The following is a 12,778-nucleotide window of genomic DNA, read 5'->3' on the forward strand; positions in this document are numbered from 1 at the left end:
GGGAAAAAACCCCCCCCCCAACAAAAACAAAAAAAAAAAAAAAAAAAAAAAAAAAAAAAAACAGCATAGAACTAGAGAAATGGACAACATACCCCAATCTTAGATGAAGAAGTATTGGCAACTGATTACTGCTAGGTGAGGAAGAGCTAATCGTCCTAAAGTGAGGGACCCTAGATAAGCTGACTAGACCTCAGTAGATGAACGTGCACTGAGGGACGTCTGGGGACAGACACTAACTTGATACAGTAGGTCTTAACACAATGACAGACTGTATGAATTTCAATGGGGGGCCATGGGAGGATGTCAGTGGGGAAGAGGATATAAAGATGATTAAGACTGATCGAGATGTTCTGTATGAAATACACAAAAATTCAATAAAAACAAAATTTAAAAAGCTACTTTTAACTGCAACATAATGGATCTGGACCAAAACAACTTTTTTTTTTTTTCCAGACAAGGTCTCACTATATAACTCCGGCTGGCCTGGAAGTCTCTACGAAGATCAGGATGGTCTCTAACTCCTGGTCTGGGATTAAAGGCATGCATTACTATGCCAAGCTGGATCTGGACTAATTTAAGAACAATCTAGGGCTGGCAAGATAGCCCAACAGGTAAGGGCACTTGCTGCCAAGGCTGATTACCTGAATTTTATCCTTTGCACCCACATGGTGCAAAGAGAGAACCAACTCAGTTGTTCGCTGACCTCTACACATGTGTCATGGCAAATGTACCCTCATCATTGACACAAAATAAATACTTTTTTTTTGTCTTTTTGAGACAGGGTCTCCCTGTAGCCCCAGCTGGCCTTGAACTCACTATGTAGGCATGGCTGGCCTCGAACTCACAGAGATCTGCCTGCCTCTGCCTCCTGAGTGCTAGGATTAAAGGCATGAGCCACTGTGCCTGGTTAAATAATTTATTTTTATTTTTATTTTTGGTCTTTTTGAGACAGGGTCTCCCTGTAGCCCCAGCTGTCCTGGAACTCACTATGTAGACCAGGCTGGCCTTGAACTCAGAGATCCACCTGTCTCTGCCTCCTGAGTGCTGAGACTACAGGCGTGCGCCACCATGCCTGGCTAAATAATTTTTTAAAATGTAAAAAAAATTAGGGCTGGTAAGATGGTTTAGCAGGTAGAGGCACTTGCTGCCAAGTCTAATGACCGACTGGAGTTTGGTCCCCAGAACCATATAATGGAAAAAGAAAACTCACTCCACCAAGTTGTCCTCTGACTTCCACACTCAGGCCACAGTACACGGCAGAATGCACACACATGCACAATAAATAAATTTAATTAACTTTTTAAATTAAAAAAATAGAAAGGGTCTGAGGGGGTATGTGCTGGACAGCATCAATTGTCTGTCAACTTAACACATCTGGGAAGAGGGAACTTTTTTGGGGGGTTGGGGTCTTTTTGAGACAGGGTCTCCCTATAACCCCAGCTGTCCTGGAACTCACTATGTAGACCAGGCTGGCCTTGAACTCACAGAGATCTGCCTGCCTCTGCCTCCCAAGGGCTGGCATTAAAAACATGTGCCACCTTGCCTGGCTTGGAGGGAACCTTTTCACTTTGGGAATTTCCTGTCAGGCTGGCCTGTGGGCCTGTGGGCTGGACAGCTTTAGTTGTCAACTTGAGACACCTGGGTAGAGGGAATGTGGCCATGTCTGTGGGGCATTTTCTTGATTGCTGAGTGATATGGGAGGGCCTAACCCATTGTGGGTGGTGCCACCCCTGGGCAGGTGATCTTGTGTTGTGTAAGAAAGCAGAATGAGCACAGGCCAGAGGAGCCAAGTCAGTAAGCAGTGTTCCCTCATGGTCTGTGCTCCAGGTTCCTGCCCTGAGTTCCTGCCTTGGCTTCCCTCAGTGATGACCTGTGACCTGGGAGATGTAAGAAAACAAACCCTTTCCTCCCCAAGTTGGTTTTGGACAGTGTTTATTACAGCAATAGAAAGCTAACCAAGACAGAAGTTGATACCAGGATCATGGAGCACTGCTGGGAGACAGACCTGACCATGCTGTTTTGGGGGGGATTGTGGAAGCATTTGGAACTTTGGGCTGGAAAAGCCATTGAGTGCTCAGAGCTTAGTGAGCTGTTCTGTGGAGCTTGGAACAGTTATGCTGAAAGAGGTGTAGACAACAGAGGCCTGGCTTGTAAAGCTTCAAAGGGAGGAAAGGACTCTATCAGGGCTGTTTGGGTAGAATTAAGAATTTTTGGAAGTGAAGCCTTTTGTGTTTTACTGGGACAACTGATACTGGTTATCAGGGGCTAAAAATCAGCTGTAATAAGAGACCTGCGTCATCAAGGTGAAATATTCTAGGACGTATTTCCTCAGGGTCAGCGCAGAGAAGCTGTGGTCCAGAGGGGTCCTGAGGCACCATCTCAAGCTTAAAGCAGGAATTGGTAATTTGTAAGTCTCCTACTCGGTACTGGTTCTGGAGGCATGAAGAGGTCACAGAAAGGATCTGAGGCTTGGCATGAGAGGCTAGAAGAGGCCCTTGGTGAAGGTGCAGCTTTGGTTGCCTGAAGAAGGTGCAGCCTTGGTTGCCTGCAGACCCCAGCATAGGAGATGCCAGGACCACGGGATGATCACCAAGGGCAGTGGCACGTGTGGAGAGGAGCCAGCCTGAGACTACGAGACAAGCTGTGTGGTGTGGATGGCAGAGCCCGAGAAGTGGAGATGCCCAGACCTTCGGAGCTGAGGTTGTAAGTGACTCCCAGACGTCCAGCTGTGTGTGGTGTGGATGGCAGAGCCCGAGAAGTGGAGATGCCCAGACCTTCAGAGCTGAGGTTGTGAGTGACTCCCAGACGCCCAGCCTTGGGTCACTTTGTTGGACTCCGGCTTTGTTTAAGTGTGCCCGATTCTTCCCTTCTGAAATAAGACAGTACTTAACTTGTTTTGGATTTTACAGGAGCCCACAGTTAAAAATAGACTTTTAAAAGAGATTTTAGCCAGGCATGGTGGTGCACACCTTTAATTCCAGCACTCGAGAGGCAGAGGTAGGCAGAGCTCTGAGTTCAAGGCCAGCCTGGTCCACATAGTGAGTTCCAGGCCAGCTGGGGCTATAAGGAGACCCTGTCTCAAAAAGACAGAGAGAGAGAGAGAGAGAGAGAGAGAGAGAGAGAGAGAGACAGAGAGAGACAGAGAGACAGAGAGAGACAGAGAGACTTTGAACTTTTAAAGTGTTTGAATTTTTTTTTTAAAGACTGTGGGACTTTTAACGTAATAATATTAACATGAGACTTGGAGATTGGAATTGAAGTGTTGTGGTTTAAAGTGATGTGCTTGTCAAGTTGACAAGGGGTCAATTGTGCTGGATAGCTTATTTGTCAACTTGACACAGCTGGATAGAGGGAATCTCAATTGAGGAATTTCCTCCATTGAATTGGCCTGAAACCATGTCTGTGGGGCATTTTCTTGATTGCTGAGTGATGTGGGAGGGCCCAGCCTACTCTGAGTGGTACTGCCCCCACTCCAACCCCCTCCTCAGAAGGTGGTCCTGGGCTGTATAAGAAAGCAGGCTGAGCACAGGCCAAAGGAGCAAGTCAGTGAGCAGTGTTCTTTGTGGTCTCTACTTTAGCCTCCCGCCTCCAGGCTCCTTCCTTGGCTTCCCTCAAAGACTGTGAGCAAGACATGTAAGCTAAATAAACCCTTTCCTCCCCGAGTTGGTTTTGGTCAGAGTGTTTCATCACAGCAACAGAAAGAACAAAGTGAGACATCCAGATCCCCCTCCCTCCATGCACAGCATAACCACTGCCCAACATGACCATCCTGAGGAAATGCTAGCACACTAGCCTGATGCCACACATTCTGCTGTCCCTGTTTAGAGAACAGTAAACTGCAGATCACCGCATTTTAATAAGAGATTTAAAAGTGGAGAGGAGCAAAGATATTAAGAGTTCTACAAAGAAAAACTAACCCTGAGGGGGCAGAGAAACACAAGTGGCTAAGGGACAGCTGGTGTGGGCTGTGGAACATGGGCTCTGCCAACAGCTGCTTCAGGCAGTGGCCACCTAACTGATCTTCCCCCGCCTTCTCTTGATCCTGGGACAGGACACCACCACCTAACAAGTTCAGCATCAAAACAGACTATGTTCAAAGATTTCCAAATAGAAAATCATTTGTAAAATGAAAAGTTCCTAAAATTAAATGGCTGTATTTTTCTAAAATGTCTGTGATAGTGTGATCCATCCTGATGAGCCAGGAATCCCAAGTGTCCCACCTGCAGGCTAGTCACTATTAGTAGCAAGAAACAGCAAAGTTGCATCCCAGGAACCTCCCCAAACAGACTATAGAAGGCTTTGACTAAATTTCATGATTTTGGATGGAAATACAGTTCACTAAATTTTTTCTTTTTATTTCATGTGTATGAAAGTTTTACCTGCATGTAAGTGTACCACATGCACGCAATGGCTGCAGAAGCCAGAACAGGGCATCAGATCCTCTGGAACTGGAGTTATGGAGGGTTGTTAGCTGCCATGTGGGTGCTGGGAACTGAGCCTGGGTCCTCTGGAAGAACAGCCAGTGCTCTAACTGCTGAGCCATCTCTCCAGCCCCCTACTTTGCTTACTTTTACATAGATGCAGACACAGTTTACCTCTGTCCCAGAATTTACACGTGGCAATTATAAGCTAATGAAATTCTATGTCTATAATTGTGTTGAAGAAAAATTATGCAGATTCAGTCAAATGCTGGTATTTGAGGCAACTTTTAGTGTCTTGCCAATTAATGTTTAACAGTCTTGAGTTTGGGAAGTAACATGGAGGTGCTGAGACTGAATACACACATTTCTGGGTGGCGTGTCAGGTCGTGCATGTGACTGAACCGGAGGACAACCCAGGACACGGCCTCTTCCCATCTTCACAGACATCACGTGAGAAAAGAATGCTTGCTTCCAACACACGAAGAAAAAGCTTTTGTGGAATAGTAACAACAGCTCTCCTGGCAAGAAGTTACAATAAAGGGAACTGAATGACTCCGACATGGCGTTTATGCCTGTGTACCCTAAGAACACAGGAGCCAAGGTTGGCCATGAGTGGGCTGTAGCCGCCTTGGAGCGGTGGCACTTTAGTTCCAGAGCTTGTCCTCTGCACTTCCTTCAAGCAGGCTCTGCTGTTCTTTACTCTATGTAGATGGGAATTTACTGTATCTTAAGGCCTTACTTTACCAATGAAAGATCACTCCAATTTTCTGAGTCGGCTGCCTCAGAAACCTGGCTTAGCCCAGTCATGTGGCAGAGTGATGGGAGGCCTCAGACCTTCTGTCTCCAGCATGCTAATGGCTGATTTTACCTTCCTACTCCTGTGATTTGGGTTGAGCTACATGTTAATTTTGGAGCTTAGAAACTGGAAACCAAAGTACATTTGCTGACAAGAGTGTTCCAAAAATTGGAGAGCCCAGGAAACCGAGAAAGGAAGCATCAGACAAACAAAGAAAATGACTTCTGCCAGCAAGGAAGGATGAGACAGCATTCACGTGAAGAAGCTCAACCTCAGTCCAACAGGGAATTTAGCCGTCCAGGGAGGCCAAGCACAAAGGAAAAGGAGGGGGAGATGGGCAGGCAGCCGTGCTCCACAGCAGCAACACCCTCGGAAACCTGCACTGTTTCAGCAGAGCACTTCTTTCGCCATCCTGCCGCGTGGCAGAGGCCGCTGGCCACACACCGCAACGTACAGGGGAGACGAGACCCATCCAAACAAACGGGCAGAGCATAAACACCTGCTTTAGCTACTGTTCTGTTACTGCAACAAAAGCACCTTAAGGAAGGGAGGGTTTATTTTAGCTTGGCTTGGGAAGGTGTGCTGGCATCCGTCCTTCCTGGTGGGAAGGGTGCTGGCATCCATCCGTCCTTCCTGGTGGGAAGGCATGCTGGCATCCTGTCCTGGTGGGAAGGCAAGCTGGCATCTGTCCATCCTGGTAGGAAGGCGTGCTGGCATCTGTCCATCCTGGTAGGAAGGCGTGCTGACATCCGTCTGTCCTGGTGGGAAGGCGTGCTGACATCCGTCCGTCCTGGTGGGAAGGTGTGCTGGCATCTGTCCATCCTGGTGGGAAGGCGTGCTGACATCCGTCTGTCCTGGTGGGAAGGCGTGGTGGGAGTTGGAGGCTGCTGGTCACATCGCATCAGCAGGCAGGAGGCAGAGAGATAAATGCTGGTGTTCAGTGCACTTTCTCCTTTTTCAGTCCCACTACTCCAGCCCGTGGAATAGGGCAGCCCACATTCAGGGTGGCCCTTCCCTCTTCTGGTGAACCATTCTGGAAACACCCTCAAAAACACACCCAGAGGTATGTTTCCTTGATGACTCTAAATCCAGTTAAGTTGACAATTAAGATTAACTGTCTTATTAAAAGTCCTGTTAGAAGTCAGGCATAGTGGCACATGCCTTTAGTCCCAGCACTTGGGAGGCAGAGGCAGACAGATCTCTGTGAGATTGAGACCAGCCTGGTCTACAAAGTCTAGGCCAGCTGGGGCTACAGGGAGACCCTTTCTTAAAAAGACCAAACAAACAAACAAACCCCCGCCACCACAAAAACTCCCTGTTAAGAGACAAAGGGAGGGGGAGGGAGACAGGGAGACACAGACCAACCCACCAGACTGTCAAGTGAAATGAACTGAACTGCAGAGTTTTTAGCTATTAGAAAACAGGCCACTTGTGGCTCTACATTGCCAGTAACCTTGGTTCAGATGTTTCAGGAGTTTTAAAAAACTTTGTTCAACCCTTTCCTGATTGTGGCTCTCTTGGCTCCATAGCCAGAGTTCCACCATCTGGACTGGAAGGAGGTAGCAAAGCCCAGGGCACTGTCCCCTCTGCAAGGCCTCCTTTCCTGAAGTAGGCGACACCTTTCCAGGGAGGTTCTGCCTGACATCCGTCCGTCCTGGTGGGAAGGCGTGCTGACATCCATCCATCCTGGTGGGAAGGCGTGCTGACATCCGTCCATCGTGGTGGGAAGGTGTGCTGGCATCCATCCATCGTGGTAGGAAGGCATGCTGGCATCTGTCCATCCTGGTGGGAAGGCGTGCTGACATCCGTCCGTCCTGGTGGGACGGCGTGGTGGGAGTTGGAGGCTGCTGGTCACATCGCATCAGCAGGCAGGAGGCAGAGAGATAAATGCTGGTGTTCAGTGCACTTTCTCCTTTTTCAGTCCCACTACTCCAGCCCGTGGAATAGGGCAGCCCACATTCAGGGTGGCCCTTCCCTCTTCTGGTGAACCATTCTGGAAACACCCTCAAAAACACACCCAGAGGTATGTTTCCTTGATGACTCTAAATCCAGTTAAGTTGACAATTAAGATTAACTGTCTTATTAAAAGTCCTGTTAGAAGTCAGGCATAGTGGCACATGCCTTTAGTCCCAGCACTTGGGAGGCAGAGGCAGACAGATCTCTGTGAGATTGAGACCAGCCTGGTCTACAAAGTCTAGGCCAGCTGGGGCTACAGGGAGACCCTTTCTTAAAAAGACCAAACAAACAAACAAACCCCCGCCACCACAAAAACTCCCTGTTAAGAGACAAAGGGAGGGGGAGGGAGACAGGGAGACACAGACCAACCCACCAGACTGTCAAGTGAAATGAACTGAACTGCAGAGTTTTTAGCTATTAGAAAACAGGCCACTTGTGGCTCTACATTGCCAGTAACCTTGGTTCAGATGTTTCAGGAGTTTTAAAAAACTTTGTTCAACCCTTTCCTGATTGTGGCTCTCTTGGCTCCATAGCCAGAGTTCCACCATCTGGACTGGAAGGAGGTAGCAAAGCCCAGGGCACTGTCCCCTCTGCAAGGCCTCCTTTCCTGAAGTAGGCGACACCTTTCCAGGGAGGTTCTGCCTGTCCATCAGCATGGAAGCTGAGGGACGAGGAAGTGGGCTGCAGGGAGTCACATCCCTTTCCCAAAGTGTCAACTTTAAAGAAAGATGGATGTGAAGACCATAAAGCATGGCTACCCTAAGGGGAGCTCACAATGTTTAAATCAAACTTTACAATCAAACATAAATATGGGCATAGTGGCAAATGCCTTTAGTCTCCGCACTTGGGAGGCAGAGGCAGGTGAATCTCTGTGAGTTCAAGACTAGCCTGGTCTACATAGCGAGTTTCAGGCCAGCTGGGGCTACAGGGAGACCGTCTCAAAAGGACCCAAAAAAATGTTTATTTTTATAGTATTTTTATTTTTGTGTACAAGTGTATTGCCTGCATGTATGTAGGTGTACCCATGTCATACAATGCCCATGGAGATCAGAAGAGGGATCCCCTGAAACTGGATATAGATGATTGTTAGCTGCCATGCGGGTGCTAGGAACCAAACTTGGGTCCTCTGCAAGAGCAGTCAGTGCTCTTAACTGCTGAGCCATCTCTCCAGCCACCCCCCAACCCCCACCACTGCTCTTGGGTTGCCCACCAGAAGTTCACGGTAAGACCTTATTGCTGAATACACTACATTCATATGCTACAATGTATAACTAACAAGGAAAAGTCAAGCTGGTGCTGACCTCAAAACCTCATCTCTACTGGCTAGCCTTCATGGTGCAGGAAGGTGCTATGTACGCTACCTGAAGAGAAGAGTAATCATCAACCTTGCCCAGGTGTGAGTCCTGGCAACTACAACTGGCCTGGCAAGATGTGCCCACTAATGCAGCGGTGGTGTGAATACTATGGGAGTAACCAACCACTTTCTAATTGGGTTTAAGGTCCATATCATAGGCTGGAGCTCATACCTGACATTGGTATCAGGCCTAGGAGCCTGAGGCTAACAGGTCACAGGTCAAAGGGGAGAGCCTAATACTATTACTCTGATAAGCAGATATGGTATTAAACAGACTCCTAATGGCTTCTTAAACACACAGACAAATGCATCCCTCAACTCTTACCAGAGAAGCTTGATGTGATTAACACAGAGAACGACAACTGGTCAATGTGCAGAGAACAAGAGGCTGCAGCGTGCTCATCCCTGACCAGGACACCTGTATCAAACTCCTGCCTCCCAAGGCTCAGGGATCATTGCAGAGAAGGGCGGAAAGATTTTAAGAGCTAGAGGTGGTAGATGTCAAGGAAAAAGTTTTGCAGACAGCTGGTCACTTACTCATATGAACTTATAGCAAAGGTGAGAGCATTTGAGGGACACAAGTTTGACTCTATAGACATATATTAAAGTACATGAAATTGAGTCGGGGGTAGTGCCAACAGGGATCTAAATACAATACACTGCATGAAATTCACAAAAAAAGAAAAAGTAGAACCCAAATACTCATGACTCTGAAGCAGTTGTCTGAACACATTAGAGTCTCCAATTAAAAGTGCATTTCCTATGCCGGGCATGGTGGTGTGTGCCTTTAATATCAGCCTTCAGGAGGCAGAGGCAGAACAGACCTCTGTGAGATTGAGGTCAGCCTGGTCAACATAGTGACTTCCAGGCGGGCTGGGACTAGGGAGGCCCTGTTGAAAAAGTGCATTTCCTGGTTTCTCACCAAAAAGGACCAACTAATTGACAGCTCTGCAGCAGCAAGCGCCCACATTAGTTCACAGAGGCAAATATCCCAGGGCCTCAAGATTCCATTTCCCACAAAGAGAACCAGAGCTGCTGAGAGAAACAGGTAGTTCCAGGCTGACAGCAAATAAGGTTCAAAATGAGTATAGAACATCTGCCAGACAAGAAAGTAAGGGGGGACTCTGCCATGGGGCAAGCACCATAGCCAGCCTTCAGGAGGCTCTGCTGCCACAACCTGAAAATCTCTAGGAACACCTGACATTAGCCCGATATGGTGGCGCATGCCTTTAATCCCAGCACTTAGGAGGCAGAGGCAGGTGGATCTCTGTGGGAGGCCAGCCTGGTCTACATAGTGAGTTCCAGGCCAGCTGGGGCTACAGGGAGACCCCTATCTCAAAAAGACAAAAAAAAGAATACCTGATGTGGACTGAAACATATGATTTACTTCTTGAGTTTACAATGATCTATACCCAAGCACTGTTTACATCCCAAGTACCAAAGAGCCATCTGGTTGAGAACCGATGTAACTAACTAATCAGGCATTTATTTATCCTATGTTTCCTATTTAAACTGTCCCTCAGGGTAACCAAATACCCAGTGAGGGTGATATAGACCCAATAGTATAGAAAGAATTCCATTATTCAAGGAAGAATTCAAGACCAAGATAGAATAGCACCACTCTGCCACCTCTAGTGACTCTGAGTCTAGGCACGCAGCACTGAGGGCCGCCAGGGCCAAGGGCAGACCCCCTGCCTCCTGACAGGGGTATACATAGTGCACAATTCCTGCTCAGGGGGCTGAGCCAAGGAGGGACGGGCCCTCTCTATCTATCCACCTGCTATGTGTTTAGGACCAATGGCCAAGGCCAGAGCAAACGCTCCAGCCATAGCACAATCAGCCTGGACTTTACAACTCACAAATACAAGGAAAACGGGCAGGGAAGACTACAACGACCCAGCTCTACAAACTGGAAACAACTAGGGCTGCCTGAGAAAAATGAATGGTAATGTGATGATCCTGTGAGTATAAATAAATTTAAATAGCAGTTTCCATGCTACTTTTCAACTGATCAGAAATTGGCATGTAGCTGGGCATGGTGGTGCACACCTTTAATTCTAGCTCTCAGGAGGCAGAGGCAGGTGGATCTCTGAGTTCCAGGCCAGCTGGGGCTACAGGGAGACCCTGTCTCAAAAAGACCCCCCCCCCAAAAAAGGGAAAGAAAAAAGAAAAAGGCATGTATTCTCATTTTACAAACATTTCAAACCTTTTTGTATTCATCTTAATGCTGTAACACAGGTTCTTAATTTCAAGCATAAAATTTCGCTCAATTCATAAATTAGATCAAAACTGTGTACTTTTTCACTTTCAAATTCCTAGAGAAAGATGATTAAGGAGCAAAGTGTTTACAAACCAAAGGTGCAGTCGTGTGTGGGGCAGGTCTCACCCCAGCAGCAAGCATGGTCGTGGTATGCTTCGAGGGGAGGGTGGGATCCGAGGCAGCCAGCAGGTTGCTATGCTTAATTTTCAAACTCACTAAATCACTGCTGAGCCATCAGGGTCCCTGTCCTTTATTAATCAGAGTTTAATGCTGGCTTTAAAAAGCTGAAAGATAAGGCCAGAAACAAACTGAAACATGGGCATGTATACAGAAGACCCTCAAACACATCTGAAGACAGAAACTGCTACAACTAAAATCAGGAAGTTCAGGATGTTTAGAACTCGATTATCTTTATACAAAGCAAAAAGGAACAGCTCAGAAGGAAACCTACCTGATTTCTGGCAGCGTACCTGTGTCATGCACTGTGAGGAGGTCGAGGAAGTTCAAGAATGAGGAAGAGGCTTCCACAAAGGCACCAGGCAGTGCCAGCCTTACCCTTCAAGTAGTGGAGGGGTCCGTACCTGGAGAACACAAGAACGCCTGCTCAGCTCATTTCAAAACACACATTTCTACAAAACGACATGGAAGCTTGGGATGACGTTGTTAACTGTGCCACATGCAGGGTTGTGGCTTTTAGAATCAGGACATGCATCACAAAGCCAGATCCTTACTCTTTACATCTCTTTCATCCTCAAGTATTACATACATACAGTCAAGTACAGGAAACATATTCACAGTGTCGTCAGTAAGTAGTGGGGCCACCACTGTGGCCAGGGGGTGGGGGTGTTGCCAGAACTCCAAAAACACCGGGTGTCTTTCTTGGATCTTAATCCCTTCCGAAACCACTAAGCAGCTACTACCTCAAACGGTGTCATTTCTTGCTCTTCTTCACGCAGACTGCAGCCAGCTAAGCAGTCCTAACCTATACTGGATGCTGCTTTAACCTCCTTCTGAACTTTATATAATCATATTGAATATATCAATATCTATATCTATATATTTGTTTTGTTTTTCTTTGTTTTCTTTTTTTGCTTTCAATTTTATTTATTATTTTTATGTGTATGTGTGTATTGCCTGCATGTAGGTAAGTGCACCCGTGTCATGCAATGCCCTCGGAGGTCAGAAGAGGCTGTTGGATCCCCTGGGACTGGAGTTATGGACAGTTGTTAGCTGCCATGTGGGTGCTGGGATTCGAACCTGGGTCTTCTGCAAGAACAACCAGTGCTCTTAACTGCTGATCCATCTCTCCAGCCTGTTTTTCTTTCAGAGTCTCACTGCGTAGACAGGACTGGCCTGGAACTCATAGAGATCTACCAACCTCAGTCTCCTGAGGGTTGGAATAAAGGCAAGCCCGCCACACCCGGCATAGTATATAAATTCTTGTTTTGCTTTTTTGGTGTTCAACATTGTTGTTACTGTAGTTATAGTTTGTTTTCTTTTTAAAAATTTTTTATTTTAATTTTTTTTTCTTATTTGTTTTGGGGTTTTGTTTTTTATTTTTAAATGTGTTTAAGTGTACTGCCTGTATGTATGTGAGTGCACCTGTGTCGTGCAGTGCTGCGGAGGTCTGAAGAGGGCTTCGGATTCCTCTGGAACTGGAGTTAAGGACGGTTCGTAGCCGCCATGTGGGTGCTGGGAATCGAACCCAGGTCCTCTGCAAGAGCAGTCGGTGCTCTTAACCACTGAACCATCTCTGCAGCCCTGAAAAAATTTTTATTTTAATTTTATGTGTAGGAATATTATACTTGTATGTAAATGCACGTGTGTCGTGCAATGCCCACAGAGGTCAGCAGAGAGCATTGGATCCCCTGGAACTAGAGTTCTAGGTGGCTGTAGCCATCATGTGAGTGCTGGGAACTGAACCTGGGTCCTCTGCAAGAGCAGCCAGTGCTCTTAACCATTGAGCCATCTCTCCAGCCCTTATAGTTTGT

The 12,778-nt window shown here is 47.1% G+C and overlaps 1 protein-coding gene across 4 annotated transcripts in view; it reads right to left on the reverse strand.

The window, feature by feature from the left end:
• The window catches only part of Traf3 (TNF receptor associated factor 3), a 131,314-nt gene that overhangs the window by 41,949 nt on the left and 76,587 nt on the right, over positions 1-12,778 (reverse strand). For 3 of the 4 annotated variants that reach the window (XM_008825583.3, XM_008825580.3, XM_029559867.1), the window contains one exon: positions 11,239-11,368. In XM_008825583.3, the coding sequence (XP_008823805.1) occupies positions 11,239-11,266 (28 nt within the window). In that variant the 5' untranslated portion in view covers positions 11,267-11,368. The remainder of the gene's footprint in view (positions 1-11,238; positions 11,369-12,778) is intronic. The other variant, XM_008825582.3, reaches the window with a different exon arrangement.

Source organism: Nannospalax galili, unplaced genomic scaffold (genome assembly GCF_000622305.1).
Source record: "Nannospalax galili isolate Female #2095 unplaced genomic scaffold, S.galili_v1.0 scaffold188, whole genome shotgun sequence".
NCBI lineage: Eukaryota > Metazoa > Chordata > Mammalia > Rodentia > Spalacidae > Nannospalax > Nannospalax galili.